Genomic DNA, 25,443 nt, shown 5'->3' on the forward strand with positions numbered 1-25,443 from the left:
TGAGCTAGACGGACCGATGCCCTGACTCAGTACAAGGCAGCTTCCTATGATGACCCAATTGCAAACTACAGTAAGCCAGGTGAAGTTTGCCCATCACTACTGATGTCACAAATTCAGAAGGCGCTCTCCATGACACCCCCCATGGCCATGCCCACCCCAACAGCCAGAGAAGCCGAAAAGTACCATTGCTCTCTCCCTGCATGTTCCCCCTCCACTACACCTCTGCCCACCACTAGTTCAGAGTAATAGAGCATTGGAGCTGCCATCTTGAATATGGCCAACTATAAGAAGCCATACTGAGTACATTTGGCCTCTGGTCCATGGTATCTTGGAGAGGCAGTATTCACAGAGGCAGCTGCCATGCTGTCTGGCAGTTGCTTCCTGCCAAGTGCTTGAGGGGATTCCTGCGGGTATTTGGGATTGGCGGAGCAAAGGATACTGAAATTGGCAGGGCTCACATCGGTTTTTTGATTCTGTGGGATTTCAGCCCATCCCTACTGTAGATTGCCTCTGCGTGTCAAATTTGAAAGCTACTTATTTAGAACCAACAGCAAAGCCAGCTTATTAAAATGCTCCAGGAAGCATCTGGAAAATTTCAAGACTAATATAGTGAAATGGCTTGTTGTCTATGTAAGGGTTACACAGTGTCATGGCCGCCTCAGGTTGTCAGCTTGGAGCCTGGTATGACTTGTCACTATCTCTTTCAAAAGCATTTTTTATACTCAAAGATGGCCCAAGACATTTTGGTGCCTGAAACAAAAAATCCAAGTAGCACACTGCACAGTAGTAAAAATATAATACTAAGCTAAGGGATTGACAATATGGCCTTTTGATGATAGCTAGGGATGTGCAAACCGGGCATGAGATCGGTTCTGTTCAAATCTGGACCGGATTCGAATGGACCCAGTCCAGGCTTGGCTGAACTGGGTCCGGTCCGGATTCTGCTCATGCACAGAGGTCACAAAAATGGCCCAGGCTGTCATTTGGGAGACTGGCAGGGATGTGTGTATGGGAGGAGCCCCTCCAGTGTCTCCACTGCCTAAATTTTAAAGGTAAAGGCTACCTTTTCTCTCCACCCACATTTACTCTACGGAATGCCCTTTACTTGTAAAGGGGAATCCTTGCTGGATTTCCCCCTACAAGTATACCCCCTGAGCTGGTTCTTTGAACCAGGGGTCAGTCCCGTTCTGACCGCTCGAAACGAGCTGGCACAGTGAGCTGGCTCACACCTCCTTAATGGTAGCTCAAAATCTGCTGTCGGAGACAGAATGCCTTGATCTTCCGAATTAGGGCCGGTCCTCTTTTTATGAAAATGTTTTGGAAACAAAAGTGAAAGCCAATGTGGCATCATGTTGGTATACAATGGATACCAGGACTGTGCACCAGAAAAAAAGTCAAATCCAATCTGACTGACAGAAAAACTGTCGGGAGGGCCGACATCCACCCACCACCAAATTGTTGCGTCAGGTCGGGTCACGTTGGAAACCCAACATTCCTGATGTTCCTGTCAGACTCCTGTCAAGAGTCTCTCTCTCCCAGCCCTACCTGAAGACAGAGAGCAGGTCTTGTGGTAGCAAGCATGAATGGTCCCCTTTGCTAAGCAGAGTTTGCCCTGCTTTGCATTTGAATGGGAGACTACATGTGTGAGCATTGCAAGAGATTCCCCTTAGGGGATGGAGCCGCACTTGGAAGAGCATCAGAAGGTTCCAAGTTCCCTCCCTGGCAGCGTCTCCAAGATAGGGCTGAGAGAGACTCCTGCCTGCAACCTTCAAGAAGCTGCTGGCAGTCTGTGTAGACAATTCTGAACTAAATGGACCCATGGTCTGACTCGGTAGAAGGCAGCTTCTTATGTTCCTATGAGATTCCAGGTAGTGAACCTGGGACTTTCTGCATGCAAACAGATTGCTCTGCCACGGAGATTAAAATAAAATCGTATTTGTTTTACATTTCCCTCTACCTTCACCCAGCATTGGTCTGCTGCCCTTGACTTTTGATTGCACCTGAACATTCAGCCTGAGAGATGAGTTAAAAGAGGCAGAGCCATCAGGCTGGGCTGAGACTGATAATTTCATCTGGCAAATGCATTTCGATGCTGATTTAGTTGTAAAGTAATTCTTCCTTTGCCCCAGTTTCAGCCATATGCTAATAACATCTGTTAGTGCAGCTTCAAATTGCTGCCTTGCTCACATCTTCCTCTACAGACGACAAGATTAAGATGGTTCCTACCATTGTCTAGCAGATAATAGAAGCCCAGAGGGCAAGAGTTTTCCTCTTTTATATGTCTGTGGAGGAGTCCTGTTTTATTTTAGTGACTGCACTATTGTGCTCTTAACAAGACCAGTTTGTATGAGCAGTTCCTTCTGTGAGCATCTGAGTGCTTTCAGCCCAAATCCACAGCAATTGTTTTACATCTTTTGAAGGGGCTGCAATGGCACCTGCTTTTGCTGGCAGTGGATTTAACCTTGTTCTTGGGCAGGCGGGGGTGGGGGTCTGCAGAAAAAAAGGAATTATCTGAAGTATGTGCCCAGAGGGTCTGCGGTCTTTTTAAAAAAAAATCTCTCTCTCTCTCTCTCTCTCTCTCTCTCTCTCTCTCTCTCTCTCTCTCTCTCTCTCTCTCTCTCTCACACACACACACACACACACACACACACACACACACACACAGAGGCTTGTTTCTAATTTTATACCGGCACACACGAGAGAGGAGATTCTGCTCTTGGCCGCTGCCCATCCATGTTTGAATGCAGCAGGGCAGACCTGGCACCTGCTATCAGAAAGGGGGAGTTTCGCCCATGGCTTCTTAATGGCCCTGGAGTGATATCAAGTCTACACCCAAGCTAATTTTGGGCATACTTGTCTGCCACAGTAGTAGCAGAGAGACAGTCATTGCTGGCAACAGTTTGAAGATCAAGATGGATCTATTTTTGAGGAGGTGATTAGTTGCTTCCAGATTGATTGCTCCCACGTATATATGTACCATTGGGATGAATTTCTTCCCGTCGTTTCAGTGTGTGCCAATGGGTGAATTAGAGATTTTCATTTGGGTTAGTGGTTGTCAGTGTAGAGCTGGGGTTGGTGGGGTACGGGGCACATATTTTTCAGGTTAAATTTGTGCTGATCAGAAGGGCGCATAACCCATTTGGCCTTGGGAAAGCTGTTCCTTCTTTGTACAGCTGGCTTAAAAGCCCTGGTCCATCTCTCTGAGATGGATGTTTAGACAATTCCACTCAATTTGAGTGGACCCCCGTGACATCAGAATCATCTAATTACTGCCATTATCACAGGCAGCAATACATGATCCCACGAAGGAAACTGCATTTGTGAACATGGCCATTAATATTCTAAAAATATGGCTTTAGAATGTTTTTTGGCTAATGCTAACATTTCCACAAGAATTTCTGGGTTGGTCCTCAGAAAAAGCCCAGACTGGCTGGAGAATATTCCATATTCTCTTGACAACAAAAAACCCCAATACTCACTCCTGGAGGGAGACATGCTTGTCTTTTCTCTAAGAGAGAAGAGGGTAGGGGGGCTGAGGTGGTGGCAGGACCCAGGCCTCCTCTGGGCTCCCTCCGCCCCTGATCAGCACGCCCCGTGGCAGAGAATTCCATAGATTAATTGTGTGTTGGGTGGGAAAAAATACTTCCTTTTGTCAGTCCTAGATTTCCTGGCAATCAGTTTCATAGGGTGACTCCTCTATACAGCCCCCCCGGTACCATTTGGAGACAACCATTCTCACCATGTAGTTTTGTGTTGTGCTTTGCCCAGTGCCAGGGGGTCCTCTTGAAGGAAAACCAAGCCCGCTTGAACCCCTGCACCATCTTGGAAGGCATACATGGAGTGCTGGGAAGTGTAGCCCTTCCCAGCACTTTCCCCATAGAGCTCTTAAAAGAGGGCTCATACCTTTTGATATGTCAGCTACTTAAGGAGCAGTATATAAATGTTCTTCATAATCATGTGTGATTGGGCCGTAAGCTGTGAAAAGCAGGTAGTGTTTAACCCATATCCCAGGTATTCCCATACCTGGGTCTCTAGATGTTGTTGGACTACAGCCCACATCATCCCCAGCCACAAGGGCCAAGAGATGTGCCACAATAGAACATCATCCTAAATTATTTTTTAAAAGGTTTTGTAAATTGTGGACGATGCAATTTGATGGTAGTAGAGAAAGCCATGCTGTTCTGGTAGCTCCAGGTCTTAACGCTCACATCAATTTCGGAGGATGAATACAACTGAAGGAAGCCCAGGCAGGTGCGTGGCTGGGGGAGTTGGTCACGTGACTTGCCTCTGGCAGGCCCCCCAAGGCATTTGGCCCCCAGACAACTGTCTCCCCTTGCCCTATTATAGTTACGCCCCTGAACAGTGCTGACCACGCAACCACGTTGACCCTGCAAATGGCACGTGCGCAGATGCCATGTGCATGCCAGCTTCTTGGGGGCAGCCTCCTCGCAGCAGGAAGCTGCATGCAGTGGCAGAGAGCAGGTAAGGACCTGTTCTCCTCTATTTAAAAAAGATCCTGCTTGCCACTTTCCTCCCTGTGGCGCCAAATCGGTTTGGCTCTGAACTAATGCATGAACTTCAGTTCATGCACATCCCTACAGCGCTATTTATTTTTATTTTATTCTATTCGATTTAGAGATAGATAGATAGATAGATAGATAGATAGATAGATAGATAGATAGAGGCCTTACACGAGATAGCTTAGGCCTTACTTCTTACATCTGTATCCTCCAGGGCCACGTTATGACATGCTGAGGCCCTAAGCTATGTCAAGCTTGAAAGGGCCCATAATGTTACCAAATGGGTCAGATAGCCCACCCTGGCCTGTCACTCACCCACCGCCTCGCCCCATTGCTCACATGGCAGCTGCATTCATAAGAACAGGTCTGCTGGATCAGGCCCAAGGTCCATCTAGTCCAGCATCCCGTTTCACACAGTGGCCTACCAGATGCTGCTGGAAGCCACAGGCAGGAGTTGAGGGAGTGCCCTCCCTCCTGCTGTCACTCTCCTGCAATGATTCGTCCCCTGCAACAATTTGTCTGAAGAGGCAAATGTTGCCTGTAACTGTGATGGCAAACATTGGTCTAAACCAGGCCCTGGTTGAATAAAGTTTTTATAGAATTTATGGCTATTTCTGCACAGATTTATAAACTCAATATAATGGTGTAGCCATATACGTATATTTTTGTCTTAGAGTAATGAGGTCCTAAGAGTCTTTTTTCTGTCATTTTCCAACCAATAATGAAAAGCTTAGTCATTTTTTGGTCTCCGGAGGCCCCTTGTAATGTGAGAGCCTAAGATGAAGCTTACTTAAAGGTAAAGTGTGCTATCGAGTTGGTGTCGACTCCTGGTGACAACAGAGCCATGTGGTTTTCTTTTGTAGAATGCAGGAGGGGTTTACCATTGCTTCCTCCCAGGAGGAGAGATCATACCGGCAGCTCTCAAGCTGTTTGCAGCCAAAAATAGGAGTCAGTTACTGTATGGTGCACAGTTCGGCCCCTATCTTTCTTATAAACCTCTGGAAGCTGTGCAAAATAAATTCCTTAGGGCAATACTAAGAGCACCAAGATGTGCTCCTTCTGTGACGTTGAGATTTGATCTGGGTATTCTGAGAATTGAGGCTAGAGCCTGGATGCTGATCCTAGCATTTTGGCTTAGGATAAACCTCTTTCCTCAAGGATGGATTTTGGCGATTTTGGCTGATAGTTTTCAATCTTCTTGGGCCCGGGCAATCCATGCTAAAATTCTTTCATTGGGATTTTCCATGGATTATCTGGTTTTGTTGAGCCATAATCAAGCTCTACAGGCTCTGAAGCAGAGAATCCTGGATACTGAAAATCAACACGAGCTTTTTATGATCCCAGAATGTTCGAGAAGGAGGCTGGGTTTATGCACTGCTGTCAGGGGTCCCACTACTTATCTGTATACCCTAGAGAACCCGCGCTATCTGAGGGCTTTTTTTAGAGCAAGGTATGACCTGCTCCCGTCGGCTGTGCTGGCGGGGAGAATAAAGAGTATACCCAGGGAAGATAGAATCTGCCCTTGTGGTTATAGGGAGATTGAAACCATCCAACATGTATTGCTCCGTTGTCTGTTTTACAGAGAGTTAAGACGCTCCTTGATATCTCCTCATCTGGCACCCTTTCCAGGATGCTCAGAAGATTTTTGTGTCTCTTATCTTTTGGCAGATCAATCTCCATCCATTACATATAAGGTGGCAAAGTTTTGCTCTAATGCTATGTGGTTATGTCAGTTTTTTATTTCATGCGTATGTTCTTCCTGAATTTTTAGTTTATATTTATATTTATTGTTAGCAATTGCTAGTTAAGTATTTGATTGGTACTGTATGTGACTGATGTTTTATTATTTTCTAGCAACTGTTAACCTTTTGTAGGATTTCTTTATTCTACCTTTTAAAAATTGTTTTCTAAGCTGACCATGGGTCATAAATAAAATATCTATCTATATCTATTGCTTCCTCCCATGCAGTAAGAGATGATGCCTTTCAGCACCTCCCTATATTGCTGCTGCCTGATATAGGTGTTTGTTTGTTTGTTTTTGACATATTTTTATACTGCCCAAAACTTACGTCTCTGGGCGTTTTACAAAACCGTCCAGTCTGGGAAACATAGTCTGGGAAACATACCAGCGGGGCTTTGAACCAGCAATCTCTGGCTTGCTGGTCAAGTCATTTCCCCGCTGCGTCTTTAGGTGGCTACGTAGCTTACTTAGTTTGTGCCAAAATCTGGCATTGGTATCCTCCATAGAGCTCAGATAAGCAAGTGGTATATAATTCCCAGCATGCCTTGTATCCATGTAATGGCCATAATGTTACCCATATAACATCATAGATAGACCTTTGTCAATCTCTCGGTTGTTCTCTGGATTTCCTTCCTACCTTTCTATTACACCTTGTTCCATTATTCCCAGGTGACCAGCGCAGCAGTGTTGTCAATGAGTCCAGCAGCTTGTTAGGGGGTTCCCCTCGGCGGCAATGTGGGCGCAAAGGCTCCCCCTATCATACTGGGCAGCTCCACCCCGCTGTCCGTGTTGCTGATCTCCTCCAGCACATCAACCAGATGAAGACTGCAGAAGGCTATGGCTTCAAGCAAGAGTATGAGGTGAGAATTTGGCCCTAGACCATGCCTACTTCTTAATCCTTGATAGTGATGTGTGAAACACACTCCTTCCTGGTTCTCTTCATACTGGCTTGGAATAAGCCAATACGGAGTAGCCCCTGCCCCCGCCGCCCCCCGCCCCACCCCCACCACACACAAAAAAAATCCCCATTGAAATAGCTTTTCTTCTTCTGAGCCAATGAAAGATTTATAAATAGCAATAGCACTTAGCAATAGCACTTACATTTATATACCGCTCTATAGCTGGAAGCTCTCTAAGCGGTTTACAATGATTTTAGCATATTGCCCCCAACATTCTGGGTACTCATTTTACCGACCTCGGAAGGATGGAAGGCTGAGTCAACCTTGAGCCCCTGGTCAGGATCAAACTTGTAACCTTCTGGTTACAGGGCAGCAGTTTTGCCACTGCACCACCAGGGGCTCTTATGACTTGGATGAAGGAGTGAAGGGGATGCTTGTCAATTTTGCAGGTGACACAAAGCTAGGCGGTAGAGGCTAGCACCTTAGAAGACAGAATCAGGATTCAAAACAATCTGAATTGGCCAAGTTCAATAGAGATGTCTTTGCAGACCACAAGCTGAGTGGGAGCCAGAAGTGTGATGCAGCTGCTAAAAGAGCAAATGTAATCCTCGGGTGTATTAAGAGGTGTAGTGTGCTGAACATCAGATGTAATAGGTCCCCTCTGTTCTGCACTGGTTTTCAAAGACCTCACTTGGGAAACCCTGTCCAGTTGAGGGCTCTGAATTTTACGGAGGACATGGATAGACTGGAATGGATTCAGAGGGTGGGTCTTGTTCTCTGTTGCTCCCGAGGGCAGGACTAGAACCAAGAGGTTGACATGGCAAGGCATCAAATTTCAGCTAGACATTAGGAAGGATATCTTAACTTGTAAAGTGGTGGATCTTTTTTCACTGGAGTTTTTAGTCAGAAGCCAGACAACCGTCTGTCAGTGATGTTGTAGTAGAGGCCTGCACTGAGCAAGGGATGAGGCTATAGCTGAGAGGTAGAGCATCTGCTTTGCATGCAGAAGGTTCCAGGTTCAATCCCTGGCAGCATCTCCAGGTAGGGCTGGGAGAGACTCCTGCCTGAAACCTCGGAGAGCTGCTGCCGCCAGTCAGTGTAGAGTCTATCTGTACTGTAGATAGTATTATATTTAGTAATATATTATATTAGCTGGCATCTGCGCCTCTAATTTGCCCTTCATTCTTAGCCCTCCCCCCATCTTCCCTCCCCCTTGGCTCCCCCTCGCCCGCCGTTCTCAGCTCATTTCAGGCTGCTTGCGTGCCTGCTGCTTTCCGCCCCCGCCCCCATCGCCACTGCCGCTTCCGCCCTCACCGCCACTTTTCCCACCGCCTCTTTCTCTCACCTCTCTGTCCTCAGCGCTTTCCTCGGTGCCTCTTTCTCTCGCCCGTTCGCTTTTCCCTGGCAGCTTATTATATATAGATAATGCTGGATTAGATGGACCAATGGTCTGACTCAGTATAAGGCAACTTCCTATGAAAATCAGAGACATTTCAGAGAAATGTAAATATGAAACCATGAATTCAGATGATAGTGTATGTGGTGAATTCTTGGGGATGGGGCCATGGCTGATTGACAGAGTATCTGTTTTGCATGCAGAAGCTCCCAGGTTCAATCCCTGCCAGCATCTCCACATAGGTCTGGGAGAGTCTCCTGCCGGAATCCTTGGAGAGCTTCTGCCAGTCAGTGTAGACAATACTGAGCTAGGTGGACCAATGGTCTGACTCAGTATAAAGCATCTTTCTATGTTGGGCGAGAAGACCTTCCTTGCCCACATTTGCTTCAGTTATGTGCCCATCTAAAAATCATAACGTTTCCAGCTCTTTTGGAAAACAGATAAGAGATATCCTATAAAATGTATTTTATTTTATTTCAACATTTATATCTCGCTCTTCCTCCAAGGAGCCTAGAGCAGCGTCCATGGCTATGTTTATCCTCACAGCAACCCTGTGAGGTAGGTTAGACTGAAAGGGAGAAGTGCCTGGCCCAGAGTCACCCAGTGAATTTCATGGCTGAATAGGGATTTCAACTCAGGTCTCCTCGGTCCTAGTCCAATGCTCCAACCGCTACACCACACTGCCTAGCAAGGGGATTCCACAAATTAGCCAAGCATTGTATGAAGTGCTTTCTTTTGTCCGTCCTTGTGCGACAGCTCATCTTTCCACACTGCTCTGTTCTGCTGAGTTTGTACGGGGCTGTGAACCAAGTTCTGAGATGCCTGGGCTGTGGTGGCACCATGCCCAGGACACTGGCTCAGCTCAAGAATGTACAGGGAGACGCTGCCTCTCGTTTTCCTGAAAGGACGCTGTGTCCCTGAGCCATTACATCAGCTCTGGAGCCCTATCAAAATGGAGCAGTTGGAGCACCTCTAGCTTTGTGGTGCTGCTGTAACAATATGGCTGGGTGTCCCGCAGGATTCTCTATTGAAATTTCCCACTTCCACAAAATTACTGTCTCTTGTTCCATTGTTTCAGATGTCTGGGATGCAATTCTCCGATATTATGAATTTGACGGACCTGGGCTTGTTACAATAATTAGGGCACCTTGAAAAGATGTTGTCTGCGTTCCAAACCAGTCATTTGAAAGGCACTTGAATATGAGGAACAAGGGAGGAAACATATAATTTTCTTCTGCTTTCCCTCTGTTGCTCTGAGTGGCGGGTGTTGCTGTTTTTCTCTCTCTCTATCACACACACACACACCTGCTCTCTGGAATAAAAGGGAAAGAGAGAACACTGGCGGGGGGGAATTTGGGAGGTGAGGTCTTTCTGAAGGCACTTGAAATATAGAGGTAGCAGAATGAATGGGAGAAGAACTGATCTTGTGGTAGCAAGCATGAATCGCCCCCATTACTAAGCAGGGCCCACCCTGGTTTGCATTTGAATGAGAGACTATGTGTGTGAGCATTGTAAGATATTCCCCCTAGGGGATGGAGCCACTCTGGGAAGAGCAGAAGGTTCCAAGTTCCCTCCCTGGCAGCATCTCCAAGATAGGGCTGAGAGAGACTCCTGCCTGCAACCTTGGAGAAGCCACTGCCAGTCTGTGTAGACAGTGCTGAGCTAGATGGACCTATGGCCTGACTTGGTATATGGCAGCTTCCTATGTTCTTATGAACCCTCTTTAAAAGGGGCCTCTTGTGAAGGATATTTAATGAAAACAGACATTTCCAGGGTATACTGCTAAAGAACATGAGACGCTGCTTCATACCATCAATCCATCTAGCTCTGGATTGTCTACCCTTATTGACAGCAGCTCTGCAGGGTTTAAGGGTTCTTTGCCCTCCATGGAAATGCCCAGGATTACATCTGGAACCTTTTGCACGCAAAGCAGATGCTCTGCTGTTGAGCTATGGCCCTTCAGCTTGTTTCCAGAGTGGATAAAATGCCTCTGCTGCCTGCGGAAAGTGGATCACTCCAGATTTGAATCCAGTCGGCCGTTCTGGCCAAGGCATGTCTCTGCTGCGAACCACAGATTCTTGTTTCGGGGTGAAGCAGGAATTAAAAGCAAAGTCAAAATAAGAAACAAAGTGGAGCAAGCAGGAGCACACTGAGCTGTTGTACAATCATCATCTTTCAACTCGGAAACCTCAAGGGAGAAAAGGAAGCAAAGCTGTGTGGGATAAAATGGTCTGTTAACTTGACCCTCAGATCTGAACTGGCCCTCTGGGAAAGACGAGTTGCTCTCATGGGGATGTGAGGTGCAGGTAGGAGACTGAGTATCTCCTGTTCCTGCACATGAGGTGCCAGAGCTGTATCTTTCAACACCATAGAATCAGAAGGAACCCTAGAGGTCTTCTAGTCTGACCCCCCCACTTCAGTACAGGAAACTGCTCCAGCATCGCTGACTAACGATAGGGCTGTAAAGCCCTAAACAGGTATTGTTTTACCCCAGACTTAAATTGGGCTAGGTTCCAGTATGGAGGGGAGAGCCCAAATTGTATGTGAAGTGCTCTCTGAAATATCGCACGGACTTCGAGGTAAATCTGGCTGATACGTGAATGCACACCCACCCTCCCAAAGTATAGTTGCAGTCAAGTCTCCATCTGAAATTGATTGATTGATTGAATGAATGAATCTCCAAGTGTGTTTGGCTGTTTCTCAGCAAAATACATTAGACTGGGGGGTTCTCAAACTTGGGTCCCAGCTGCTGCAGGATAACATAAAGCTGCCCTTGCAGACAGTTCAGAAGCTTCAACTGTTTCAGAATGCTGTGGCAAGGATGCTCATGGGCGCTAATAACTGCTTTGCAGGAATTACACCCACCCTGGGGTAGCTTCGCCATTACCAAAGTGCTGTTTTTGGCCTTTAAAGCACTACACAGCTTGGAGTCAGGGTATTTAAGAGAATGTCATCTTCACTATGAACCCCATCGCCCATTGAGATAATCCGGAGAGGTTTGTCTGCAGTTGCCACCAATTCATCTGGCGGCTACTCAGGGACAGGCCTTCTCTGTTCCACCCCGAGACTTCGAAATGTGCTCCCTGCTGAAATAAGAGCCTCCCCATCTCAGGCAGCTTTAAAAATGTCTCCAAAGATGCATTTATCCACCCAAGCTTTATAACCAGAATTGTGGTTTTAAATGGTTTTAATGTTTTCGTTTTTGTAAACCGCCCAGATACTTTGGTTTGGGGGCAAGGTTCAAATACAATACAATACAATACAATACAAAACAAACAAACTCTTACAGTTAAGGAAAATTTCCTACTGTCTAATCAAAATCTGCTTCTATGTAGTTTCAGCTCATTGGTTCTAGGCAATTCTTCCACCAAGACCTCTTTATTGTGCAAAGATTAAAAAACAAAATGTTACAAGTTAAAATAAAACCAAACCGATTTCAGTGTAAAAACACTATTGTCAGTTTGGTAAGCAACTGACAATGGTGTTTTTACACTGAAACCGATTTGTTTTGTTTGCACTTGCAATGTCTGGTATTTTATCTTTGTGTAATAAAGAGGTCTTGGTGGAAGAATTGCTTAGAGCCAAGATGCAAATAGCATTGTTAACTTATCAACGTACCCATTGGTTCTAGTCCTGTCCTGAGAAGTTGTTGTTATTATTATTTACATTTTATATCCCGCTCTTCCTCCAAGGAGCTCAGAGCGGTGTACTACATACTTAAGTTTCTCCTCACAACAACCCTGTGAAGTAGGTTAGGCTGAGAGAGAAGTGACTGGCCCAGAGTCACCCAGCAAGTCTCATGGCTGAATTGGGATTTGAACTCGGGTCTCTCCGGTCCTAGTCCAGCACTCTAGCCACTGCACCACACTGGCTCTATTCCTCGTTCAACGTGATGTCTCTTCAGATATATATCCTATCTCTCTTTAGTCTTCTCTTCTCCAGGCTAAACGTTCCCATATGATTTCCAGATCACTTGATTTCCAGACCCTTCTCTTCTGAATCTGTTCCAGTTTATCAATGTTCTTAAAATGCAGCACCCAAAATTGGATACAATGACTGATATTCTTCTGACTAAATTACTCAATGGAAGTCCAGTTGGAATTAAGAAGTACTTTAGAGTAACTCCCGAGTAGTACTGTTGAGTAACTTACTCGAGATGTCAGCAAGTATTCCATGTGAGATCAGAATATAGAGTGGAACAATGACTTCTCACAACCTGCCTCTGTTCATGCACCCTTTGGATATTTAGCTTTCGGCAAATGTGGCCTAGGAACGCTGCCTTATATTGAGTCAGACCATTGGTCCATCTAGCTCAGTACTGTGAGCAGCTTTCCAAGGTTCCAGGCAAGAGTCTGTTGCAGCCCTACCTGGAGATGCCAGGGAGTGAGCCTAGGACCTTCGTCATGTAGGCAGATGCTCAACTATGAGCTAGGGCCCCATCCCCAACATAGGAAGCTGCCTTATACCGAGTCAGACCATTGATCCATCTAGCTCACAAGGGCAGCACAACTTCAGCCCTCCTGCAGATGTTGGCCTGCAGTTCCCATCATCCTTCACTATTGGCTGCTGTGGCAAGGGATGATGGGAGTTGTGGTTCAGAAACAGCTGGAGGACCCAAGTTGTGCAGCCCTGGTCTTCTTTGACTGGGCTCAGCTCTCCAAGGTTTCAGGCAGGAGCCGTTCCCAGCCCTATCTGGAGATACTGTCAGGGGCTGACTGGCAGTGGGACCTTCTGCATGAAAGCAGGTGCTCTAGCACTGAGCTATGACCCCATCCCCTAAAGGGAATATCTGAATTGTCTCCTTTGCTAAGCAGACCCTGTTTAGGATAGAGGACAGTTCATACCTGTTTCGGCAAGACCAGTTCTCCTCTCGTATTTTTAAACGTCACAATCAAGTGGAAATATAGGAGAACCCCGTTATTTGAGGTTTTCCATTCCACGGGGGGGGGAGTGGATAGCAAATCTGCAAATAACGGGAGGCATTAAAGTGAATACAAATTGCGTGATTAGGTTCCCGACCCATCACAAATTTTCTCCCAAATGGGCCAAATAAAGTACTCTACCCTGCACCACTGCCCTCAAGGAGTCCAAAGATGCCCTTCAAGAGTAAAAAAAAATGGCCGAGAAAATCTTTTGTGCCCTATTTTTTGGAAGAAATGAGCCATAAAATGGCTCCCAAAGTCAAAATGGCAGCCGGAAATGACCTCGAAGGTAATTTTTGGCCACCCCCAATCCGTGGATATGCAGGTTGAACCCCTTTTCTACTGGGTTTCACCCCCAATCCATGGATATGCAGGTTGAACCCCTTTTCTACTGGGTTTTTTCCGCATATACTGAGGTCAAGTGTCCATTACCCTACACGAAACCATGGGTGCTGGACACATGACTAACAAGGTTCTCCTGTAGACCTTTGACAGTACAAACAGAGATGCCATGTTGTGACAGGTCCTCTCGATATTGCACTTGAAAGCTAAGCTGTGGGCCACAGCATGGAAGCATCTTTCTTCACCTTCTGCATATTCAGATGTGAATCATCCTCTTCTCCCAAAGAACATTTATTCCTCCTGTAATGACAATTGGGTGGGGAATCACCAGCAAGCACAGTCCTCAGAAATGAGTCTTGAGACAGTATGGCAGAGCTAATCTCTAGGGAAGCATCAGGTATCTGTGCTGTGCAAGGAAATGATGTGTGTTTTCCCTCCAACTGTTATTTGTGCAAATAATAGACTTCTGTTCCTCCTAGAGTTTCTTTGAAGGCTGGGATGCTTCAAAGAAGAAAGACAAGACCAAAGGGAGACAGGATCACATTCCAACCTGTAAGTGTCTGAGACAAAGGCTTTAAAAGCACCAGAAAAATCAATTCTTTTCTTTCATTTTGGATCTCCTGGAACTCTGCTGTGCCTAGAAATAATTCATTTGAGTTGGGGTTTGCTAAGCATCTCATGCTGCTGAATCCAGGGAGGTCAGATTTTACTCCAGTCTCTGTTTATTTCATTAAAGCAATCGATTCATTATGACCCAGACTTCTGCTCACATCTCGGGAATCCCATACAGTTTGACTGGTGTCATCCTCTGCCTAGATTTTGGGTTTGCATTATTTATTGTATTGGCTCCGTGCTTTTGCTGCCTTTCTGCCAATCAACTCCAGGCAATTTTGCAATTAAGGATCATGGCATACAGTCTAGGAGACGTGATTCAAGCAGCAAAGCGGATGGGGAGAGAAGAGGAAAATGCACAATTTGGGCACCAATTTTCACATGTTGTTATAATAAGACAGGCATAATGGTCAGTGATGGAGGCAGTTCTGGGAGGGGAGGCACTCAAACAGTACATAAGAACATTAAAAAAGCCCTGCTGGATCAGGCGCAAGACCTATCTAGCCCAGCATCCTGTTTCACACAGTGGCCCACCAGATGCCTCTGGGGAAGTCCACAAGCAAGAGCTGAGGGCATGCCCTCTCTCCTACTATTACTCCCCTGCAACTGATATTTAGAGTCATCTTACCTGAGGCTGGAGGTGGCCTATAGCCCTCAGACTAATAGCCATTGATAAACCTGTCTTCCATGAATTTATCTTAACCCCTCTTAAAGCCATCCAGGCTATTGGCTGTCACCACATCTTGTAGCAGATAATTCCATAGGTTGATTATGTGTTATGTGAAAAAGTACTTCCTTTTGTTGGTCTTAAATTTCTTGGCATATGTTAATCACTATTTTTCAAGTGGGGGCCACTTTGGCCAAAAAACCCCAAAAAACCTTCCATGTGAGAGCCATTTCTCATGGTTCTCACCTCCACAGAGTACTGTGTTTTTCTCAGTGCTGGAAAGGCCCTGTAAGAGAGACAGAACTCTCACGTAAGAGCTCTAAGAGGAAAGCCCTGGGAAGGACTACACTTCCCAGCATTCCGTGCATGCTTTCCAAGATGGTGCAAGGCCCCAAGAGGGCTCCGTTTGCCTTAAAGGAGCCCCACTGGAGCTGGACACTAGTGGGTAGGGATGTGCACGAACCAGTTCGCAGGCTATGTTAGAGGCCTGAGAAACGGTTTGCTGGTCCGCCAGTTCAGCGGTCCAACGCCGGGGATGTGTGTTGCTTTAAGGGTTGCTTTGTACTTACCCCTCCCACCACTTTCCCCCCTACGGCGCTCCATTTTAAAGCAAAATCTTCGGAGCAGCAGTGTTCCTTCCTCGCCACCCCTGCCCCCTTGTTGGCTGCTAAAAGCGGAAGTAACTTCCGCGCATGCACCTGCCGCCGCCACACACCATGCACGTTACTGTGACGTGCGTGGCACACGCACGCACGTCGGGGGTGTGCACGGCGGCATGCGCGTGTGCGGGGTGGGTGCATGCGCGGAAGTTACTTCCACTTTTAGCAGGCAACAAGGGGGCAGGGTCGGCAGGGAGGAATGCTGCTGCCCCGAAGATTTTGCTTAAAAATAGAGCGCTGTGGGGGGAAAGCAGTGGGAGGGGTAAGTAACCCCCCCCGCCCTTAAAGCAACACACATACCCCGGCGTCGGACCGTGCCTCCGCGGTCCGTGCACATCCCTACTGGTGGGAATGATCACTGGTGGGAAGACTTGCCTCCACATGGTGTCAGGGGGACACTGAAGAGTTCAGGTGGCCCTTGTTATCTGCACACTGTATATCTGCGGTTTCACATATCCACGACTGGGTCTTAGAGTCCCAGTTTCATTATCCACAGGGAGGAAAAGAAAACTAGTAACCCACATTAAATGTGGGTGTCAGTTTTACCACCCACATTCACAGCCCACATTACAAATACGATGAATATTTAAATACCGCTTTTCAACCCAATTTCCCAAGGGGGTTTACATAGATATAAATAAATAGATAAAATGGCTACCTTCTCCCCAAAGGGCTCACAATCTAAAAAAGAAACATAAGATAGATACCAGCAACAGCCACTGGAGGGATGCTGTGTTGGGGCTGGATAGGGCCAGTTGCTCTCCCCCTGCTCAGTAAAGAGAATCCCGAACTTTAAAAGATGCCTCTTTGCTCAGTTAGCATTAAGCCCACATTCAAATGACTGTGTGAACTAGGTCACAGAATTGCTTTATGGCATCCTTATAACTCTACAGGACCAGATTTTCACACCGAGTGCCTGTTTTATCTCAGCTTTGTTGACTTTCAAGAGAGGCCTGTTTCATAAACTGGCTCACATAACTGCTCAATGGAGAGCTGAGCTCTGTGATTGTACCCTGCTCTCCTGTTGTTTTATTAACAGCTACAATACATAATTTAATTGCGGTGCTTTCAGGCCCTGGATGGATTTTTAGAAATCTATAATCATGATCATCGCATCGGGCATCAAGGGAGCAGATTCCTAGAATGGAATACCCATCTATTACACGGTTTCCTTGTGCACCATAAAAAAGCGGCTGTAACACATGCTGCTAATATTGGTAACATGCTTGTAACATCTGCTCATGATTTATGAATGTCTTATAAACCATTTATGAGCAGCTCTTTAATATACACAATGACTTGAAGAGCATTACCACAAGGACATGCTGGTTTTAGATCCCAGCATTTTGGCCATCGCTGATGAGGATACGTGTCCCTTGCTGCTCCATATAATGAATGGGGCAGATCAGAGAAGAGCCCACATATCTCCTTCTCTTTCATGGCAGGGCTCCATTCAGAAATTTGAAACTGCCTTCTGCTGAGTCAGGCCATGGTTCTTTCCAGCGCAGAATTGCCTACACTAACTGGCAGCAGCTCTCCCGGCTTTCAGACAGGGCATTTCCCCAGCCCTCTCTGGAGATACCAAGGACTGAGCTTGGGACCTTCTGCATGCTAAGCAGATGCTCCACCACTGAGCTCCTAATCCACCCAGAGCTATATATGCAATCTTGTGGTAACAGGGCGAGGAATCTATTGCAAAAGAGACAATATGTAAATACTAGGGGTGTGCATGAAACCGGCATGCCCGGTTCGTTTTGAGTCTGAACCGGACTCTGACCGAACTGGACATGTTCAGTTTTGCCTCCGCCGAACAAACCTTCCAGTTCGGCTTGAATTCAATCCAGTCTGGGGCTTCTAAGGGGAATTTTTTTTTTTTTTAAACTCGCTGACTCCATGGGGTGCTACCCCAGCCGTGTGTGTGTGTGTGTGTGTATGTCTGAGTTGCCAGATTGGCTTTTTTAAAGGCAAATTAAGGTTACGGCCCATTTGACTCACGAGTATACCCCTTAGGTTCTGGCCATGGCAGCGGTCTATAGTTCTAGACTGCAGCACTCTAGACTCTATAGCTCTGCTGCAGTCTATAGCGGAGCGGGAGGCGGAGCCTCAGCCTGCCTGCATGCAATCACTTAAGAGGCAGTAGGGAGGGAGGAGGGAGGGAGGAGCTAAGCTTGCCACTCAGAACGGCGGGCTTCTAAAGGTAAAAAAGTGGGGAAACTCTCTCCTCCTCGCTGCCCCCACTCCACCCCTGAAGCCAGCCGCCACCGCGCCCCATCCAGCGGCCGGTCTTTTAGGCAATTAACTTTCCCTTAACCACCTGGTCACTCCCCCTCTCAGTCCCCGCAGCAGCTACATCATGCATTTTTTTAAAAAAAGGTGAAGGAGGGGGACTTTCCTCTTCTCCCCTGCCCCCCGCCGTACCTTTTTTTAAGGGCGGCAAGAGCCTTTTCGCTTATAGGATGCAAAAAGTTAATCTACCCGTTTTCCTTATCTCTCTCTGCAAATATGCACACACAGACACTCATGCACACACACACACACACACACACACACACACACACACACACACACACAAACACACAGAAAATTAAGGGGGGGGGGCTGAAATCTCCATGATGGTAGCAGGGCTCTGAATGTCCTCTGTGGTGATGGACCTACATACAGTTAATTCTGTGTCATGATGTGCTCCTGTGGTGTGGCAACATTTCACTGTATAGTAAGTTACCATTGCAGTACTTGAGAACCGTTTAGAAAATTCGATATGAGATAAAAGGAGGGGGCTATGAAAGAGTTTGGTAGGCAAGAGACCTTTGGAAAGAACTGAGTGACTCAGGAAATCTACTCCTCCTCCCCCCACACACACCCAGGCCACTAGGATTCCCTTTGAGTCTGTATCATCATCATCATCATCATCATCATCATCATCATCATTATTACATTTAGTATAGTATTGGTGTGGTGTAGTGGTTAGAGTGCTGGACTAGGACCGGGGAGACCCAAGTTCAAATCCCCATTCAGCCATGAGACTTGCTGGGTGACTCTGGGCCAGTCTCTTCTCTCTCAGCCTAACCTACTTCACAGGGTTGTTGTGAAGAGAAACCTAAGTATCTAGTACAGTACACTGCTCTGGGCTTCTTGGAGGAAGAGCTGGATTTAAATGTAATCATAATCATAATCATAATCATAATCATAATCATAATATAGGCAATCTTCACTATTTTTCAAGTGGGAGCAAGTATTAAAGCCATTTCCCATCACACTGATTCCCACACACTGCTGCGCTTTTCCCAACACTGGGTGGGTTTCATTAAAAAAACAAAAATGGAAAAACAGCCCTCTCAAGCCCCAGCACTATTTTAGATGGTGCACATAGACTGCTGGGAAGTGTAGTCCTTCTCAGTGCTTTCCCCATAGATCTCTATAGGGAATGTACTGGGAAGGACCACACTTCCCAGCAGTCCGTGTGCACCATCTAAAATAGTGCTGGGGCTTGAGAGGGCTCCGTTTCCCTTAAAGGAGGCCTACAAATGCAGTACCGCACAGTGGGTACAGACGCCTCTGCAAGATGCCAGGGGAGCTGTGCAGAGTTTTTGACATTGACTGGAACTTTGCACCGGCGTAATGAGCAGTTAGTCAGGGAGCCACATTTAGGGTTGATGGGAGCCACCACGGACTCCCCAGCCTTGCAATGAAGAACGCTGCTCAGTCTTGTAAAATATCTCAGCCAAATGCCGCTTTGCCACGTTAGAGATTCTCTTGCAGCACCATCCTCATTGGCTATTTTTATGGCTTCTAATTATAGCTGTTGATTTTCTGTGTTTTGCAAATTGAAATTCCTTGTTAACGCCATGACAAAAAATGAGAGCAAATTGTTCCAAACAGCTTAGTCGAGGCCAAATGCTGAATCTATCCCCCTCCCCGGCCAGCTGTTTTGGTAAGACGCTTGGAAGGCTATATACAAGGAGGGTCAAGAGACGACAGGCCCATTGGAGGATGGGGCAAGGGCAGTTCTTTCTCACCTATACCGAGCAAAGGTGACTATCTCATTACATAGGAACATAGGAAGCTGCCATAGGAAGTCAGACCATTGGTCCACCTAATCAGTGGTGGATTAACGGAGAGGCAGACTAAGCATTTGCCTACGGTGGCAAAATTTGAGGAGCAGCAAATGTTGCCCCTCCTTCAAATTTTGTCGCCCCTCTCTGTGAGCAGTGGCAGCTGCAGAAAAGGTAAAGTGGGCGAGGAGAAAGTCCCCCCCCTTTACCTTATTTTTTAAAAAGGCAAACCTTTTTTTAAAAAACGTAAAAGGGTGGCAAAAAGCTTAATCCGCCCCTGCACCTAACTCAGTATTGTCTACATAGACTTGCAGCGGCTCCACCAAGTTTACAGGCAGGCATCTCTCAACCCTATCTGGAGATGCCAGGGAGGTTGCTTGCAACCTTCTGCATGCAAGCATGCAGATTATCTACCACTGAGCTGATGCCCCATCTCTTAAGAGAAATATCTTATAGTGCTCACATGTGGTCTCCCATTCAAATGCAAACCAGGGTGGACCCTGCTTAGGAAAGGGGACAGTTCATGCAGGGCAGTAATAATGGGTGACTTTAATTACCCACACCTAGACTGGGTAAATTCACAAGTAATGACAAAGAGGTAAAATTTCTAGATACGCTGAATGACTATGCCCTAGAACAGTTGGTCTTGGAACCAACCAGAGAGAAGGCAACCTTGGACTTAATCCTGAGTGGCACCCAGGATCTGGTGCATGACGTCAGTGTCATGGACCCTTTAGGGAACAGTGTGATCAAATTCAGCATACATGCGGTGAGAGAATCACCAAGGAAGTCTAACACAGACACTGAATTTCAGAAGAGGAAACTTCTCCAAAATGAGGAGTATGCTGAAAAGAAAACTGAAAGGGAAAATCAGGAGAATCACTTCAGAATGCATGGAGTTTACTCAAAACCACAATACTAGAAGGCCAATTAGAATTTATACTAAAAAGATACCACTAAGTCCAGGAGGGTGCCAGCATGGCTCATAGGTAAAGTCAAGGAAGCCATAAAGGAGAAGATGACTTCCTTCCAAAATTGGAAGGCCTGTCCAAATAAATAGAACAGAAAGGAACACAAACTCTGGCAAAAGAAATGCAATGTGACAATAAGGGAGGCAAAAAGAGAGTTTGAGGAACATTTAGCCAAAAGCATCAAGGGGAATAACAAGAACTTCTTTAAATACATCAGAAGCAGGAAACCTGCCAGGGAGGTGGTTGGACCGTGAAATGGAGGTTGCAGAGAAGCTAAATGAGGTTTAGATATGGAGGTTGCAGAGAAGCTAAATGAGTTTTTTGCATCTGTCTTCATGGCAGAGGATACTGAGCATGTACCTGTTCCTGAACCAGGCTTTTCGGGGATGGTGGTTAAAGAACTGAGTCAGACAGAAGTGACGAGATGATGTTCTAAACTTTCTGAAAAAATTAAAAACTAGCAAATTGCCAGGGCCAGATGGCATCCATCCAAGAGTTCTTAAAGAACTCAAATGTGAAATTGCCGACCTCCTTGCAAAAATATATAACTATACCTACAATCAGGCTCTGTACCAGAGGACTGGAAAGTAGCAAATGTAACACCGATTTTCAAAAAAGGATCCATGGACGATCCGGGAAATTACAGGCCAGTTAGCTTAATGTCTGTTCCAGGCAAATTGATGGAAAGCATCCTCAAGGATAAAATTGTTAAGCACACAGAAGAACAGGCCCTGCTGGAGGAGAACCAGCATGGCTTCTGCAAAGGTAAATCTTGCCTCACGAACCTTTTGGAGTTCTTTGAGAGTGTCACCAGGTATGTGGATAAAGGTGATCTGGTTGACATAGTATATTTGGACTTCCAAAAAGCTTTTCTTGTACTGACAAATGAGATTTTCAATGAGACACCATGAATCCACTCTAATTTGCTATCATAGAATCCACACTCACAAAACCTCTGAAACAACAGAACCCTGTACCCCATGGGTTAGAAACCCATGGGGGTGGTTGGCACCCTTTGTGCACTACACCACCACTCTCTCTGGGCCACCCCAGCACCCCCCAAGTGCACTTATGGGGCTGCTGAAAGCTCCATTATAACTTATGAGGGAAAACCTTAAAGACGTGTGAACTTCAGCAATTCGCCAAAAATCAGCCCACTGCCCAAATCCTTTGAAAAAATTCAGGTAGCTTCCTTGCCCCTACCCAGCACTACCACCAACCCCACCCGGCACTAGGACACCCCTTTCCCCCTGACGTGAAGCAATACACCCTTCATGGGGGAAAACCTTAAAGACGCATAAAATTCAGAAATTCACCAAAAATCAGCCCTTTGCCCAATCCCTCTGCAATTGGGGTGGTAACCTCCACCCATTAGGCACTACCACCGCACCCCACTCTTTTGACCCAGATCCCACGTTATGCCCCCTATCTGCCCGAAAGACACTAAAACCTCAAAAATTCACCAAAAACCAGCCCTTTGACCAATCCCCCTGAAATTTGGGTGGTAGCCTCCACCCATTGGGCACTACCACCCCACCCCACTATTTTGCCCCTGGGACCCGCTTTTTTGCCCCAAATCGGGGGTGATTCAGGAGGGCCATATTCGGCCACAGAACAGAACGGGGGTGTTTCGGCTCGGGTCCAAGCCGAAACACCGAAAATCCGAATTGCACACCCCTAGTGCAGCCTCCCCGCAAACAAAGCCTTCATTAGCAACGCCATTGCAGTCTGCTATTGAGGGTCACTGTGGGAGATCTGTGTGCGTCTTCAGGACCGGAGTACCTTGTGGTGTTGCACGGCAAGATTTCAGTGCAATGCTAGAGGGATGTAGCAGGAGGGCTTGGAGCCCAAGGCTGACATGTGCTATTGGAATCTTTAATTTCAGAAAGAAGTTTACCTACCTCCTCTGCAGAAAATGATAGGAAGCTTAATTGTAGACTACTCCAAGCTTATGGTATGTTAAATTCAAGTGATTACGATCCCCCCTTCATTGATGGGCCCTTCTTGTTTTGTTTTCAGATGACCGTCATCGAGTAAAGCTCCACCCGCTCCTGGGCGATCCCAACTCGGACTATATCAATGCCAACTACATTGATGTAAGTACCTTGATGCCTTGGCCATTTCCCCTTGCTTCACCAACAGCCTCCTCTTCAGCAAAATCCCAGAGTTATGTGTTTGAGTGTTTTCTTTTTTCTTTTTGGTCTCATAGAAACCTTCATGGTTGTGTTATCTATAGAATTGTCTTGGTCTCTATTGCTTCCCTCGTTTCTTGCTCTCTCACCCTTCAAGTTTCTTCTCCCTGCATCTGTATGCAGCCATTTCAATTCTTTTTGGAGCCCTCTTCACTTTCAGAGACTAGTGATTCCATTTCCTTTCCCCGTCCATGGAGGATGGTGTGGAAGCAGATCAGGATGGGCTTAGATGTATGTGCAGAACTATTGCAGAGGCTATACCATCAGTATTGTGTCTCTCAGTCCCTTGTTGTCAGATGCAGAAGTGTTCATTTCTCAGCACTGTTGCCCTGAGACAATTATGCTCTTAGGTGACCTGTCCATTCACAAATACTTGAAATTCACCACCACTTCCAGTTTTGCCATGCGAACTTCAATGCAAATTTCGAAGGAAAAAATGTCATCTTCAACACTCAAATTTAAATGTCAGATTAAAGTTGGAATGGCGAAATTGGAAGTGGCGCGGATTTCAAATATGGATGTGTGTTTAGTTCTAGCTCTTCTTGGTTTGAATTAGTTAATTGAGTTGAATGAGGCCACACTCAATCCCAGAGTTCATTGCTGCTCCTTTTCTGCTTGTCTGTGTTGCTGTTCAGTGTGTTCCCTCTACTAAATGTTCCGCCCTTCCTCAGATTGTGTCTCACTAATCTGTCTGTCTCTGATCTCTTTTTCTCTTGAACCTGTGTCCACTTGGGCTTGCTAAGATTCGGATAAACCGAGAAGTAAGTATATGTTGCGTCGCTCTCCTCTCTTCTGTCTTCCGTCTATTTACACCTACCTAAATATCTTATCAGTGGGAGGGCTCTTCATGCTACGATTGGCCTGTTAATGATGACGTTCAGTGAGCTTCTGGCTAAAGACTGAGCAGGAGATGCTCCCTGGACCTTTTCAGTTCCTAATTTGTAGGAAGATCATGCTGGGAGTAAAGGAAAATCTATTAGTGATGAAAGCAGAGGTTTGAAAGATAAAGTATTGCAGCAGTCTCTGTGCTGAAAAAGTTAAACAGATGACACACACAAGAAAAAGTAAGCGATGCCTTCCAGGATTTTCACTTATTATTTTCCAGCTGCTCTTTCATGCTGCCAGCCCTGCCTTGAAATGGCACAGAGCCCAAGTGCAAAATTCTGCTGTGGACTTAACAGCTCAGGGCCAAGCTACGTGTGACATTAAATCCATCACAAAGAGACAGGCTTGAAGCAAGAAGTGGACTGGAAGTGGTCTTTTTCTCTCTTTTTCTTTTTGCACAAATATAGCCCTGAGTGGCTCCAATCTGAGTTGCAGCATGCAGCAAGGAAGGTCAGCACTTCCCCTGTGTGTCATTTCGGTGCGAAAAATCACCCGCAAAGTAGTTAATGTCCCCCTTGTTGCCGGATCAGGCTGGATCAGGACTGCACAACTTCGGCCCTCCTGCAGATGTTGGCCTACAACTCCCATCACCCCTGACTATTGGCCTCTGTAGCTGGAGATGATGGGAGTTGTAGTCCAAACTTAGCTGGAGGGCCAAAGTTGTGCAGCCCTAGACTCAATGGAGCAAGGGTCTAAGACTCAGTAAAAGGCAATGCCACATGTTCATATAAACAGAGAGAGGACATGCATGCCCAACAATGAGATCATGCACTACCTGGCTTGATTGCTAGAGAAAGCTGCCTTAGGGCCAGCAAAAATGTGGCTCCTTATTGACAACGAGAAAGCTAAACATATACTAAGCACTACTTAGTTCATGAGCCAGCTGGTACCATCTCAGGGGGTGGGGGGTGGATGCTCATTGTGATTTTTGACAAGGTCTACACCCCTAGAGATGGAAAATAGGTGACAACAATACTTTCAGCTTTCAGTGCATGATCATGCTTTTCTTGTCCTAACCCTTGGGCCTACAGTGGCCAGATTTGCAATGGAGGTATAAAAGTTTTTAAAAGTATTAAAACACACACACACACACAAAAACTACTATAAAATTTGATCACTGTCAGAGGAATGAAAATGACGATTGGCCAGGATGTCTTCCGAAGAATACAAATGTGATGGATTTATATACCGCTTTTCAACAAAAATTCCCAAAATGGTTTACATAGATATAAATAAATAAAGATGGTCCCTTGTCCTCAAAGGGCTCACAATCTTAAAAAGAAACATAAGAGAGACACGAGCAACAGCCACTGGGGGGGATATTGTGCTGGGGATGGATAGGGCCAGTTGCTCTCCCCCTGCTAAATAAAGAGAATCAACACTTTTAAAAGGCGCTTCTTTGCTCAGTGAGCAAAGATGGCCCCACAAAGAGAATACAACAATTGGTTCATTGGTACTCTATCCCTGACCCTAAGCCTTTTCTCTGTGCAGAAATGGCTGTAATTTTACCTTGTTTGGGGGTGGGGACTCAGAAGAGGTGATAACACAAAGAAAGCTGTAAAGGGAAAACAGGCGATAGCATTTC

General features: G+C 46.2%; 1 protein-coding gene and 1 long non-coding RNA gene across 13 annotated transcripts in view; one reads left to right on the forward strand and one right to left on the reverse strand.

Moving 5' to 3' along the window:
* Nucleotides 1–25,443, forward strand: part of PTPRU (protein tyrosine phosphatase receptor type U) — a 462,898-nt gene that overhangs the window by 362,135 nt on the left and 75,320 nt on the right. For 8 of the 12 annotated variants that reach the window (XM_053267787.1, XM_053267777.1, XM_053267779.1 and 5 more), the window contains 4 exons: nt 6,931–7,121; nt 14,300–14,372; nt 22,801–22,877; nt 23,717–23,734. In XM_053267787.1, the coding sequence (XP_053123762.1) occupies nt 6,931–7,121; nt 14,300–14,372; nt 22,801–22,877; nt 23,717–23,734 (359 nt within the window). The remainder of the gene's footprint in view (nt 1–6,930; nt 7,122–14,299; nt 14,373–22,800; nt 22,878–23,716; nt 23,735–25,443) is intronic. The other 4 variants (XM_053267780.1, XM_053267781.1, XM_053267784.1 and 1 more) reach the window with 1 other exon arrangement.
* LOC128332947 (uncharacterized) overlaps nt 1–25,443 on the reverse strand; it is a 44,538-nt gene that overhangs the window by 17,491 nt on the left and 1,604 nt on the right. Inside the window, exon 2 of the long non-coding RNA XR_008310790.1 lies at nt 22,683–23,928. This is a non-coding gene — a long non-coding RNA (uncharacterized LOC128332947). The remainder of the gene's footprint in view (nt 1–22,682; nt 23,929–25,443) is intronic.

The sequence above is a fragment of the Hemicordylus capensis genome, chromosome 7 (assembly GCF_027244095.1).
Source record: "Hemicordylus capensis ecotype Gifberg chromosome 7, rHemCap1.1.pri, whole genome shotgun sequence".
NCBI lineage: Eukaryota > Metazoa > Chordata > Lepidosauria > Squamata > Cordylidae > Hemicordylus > Hemicordylus capensis.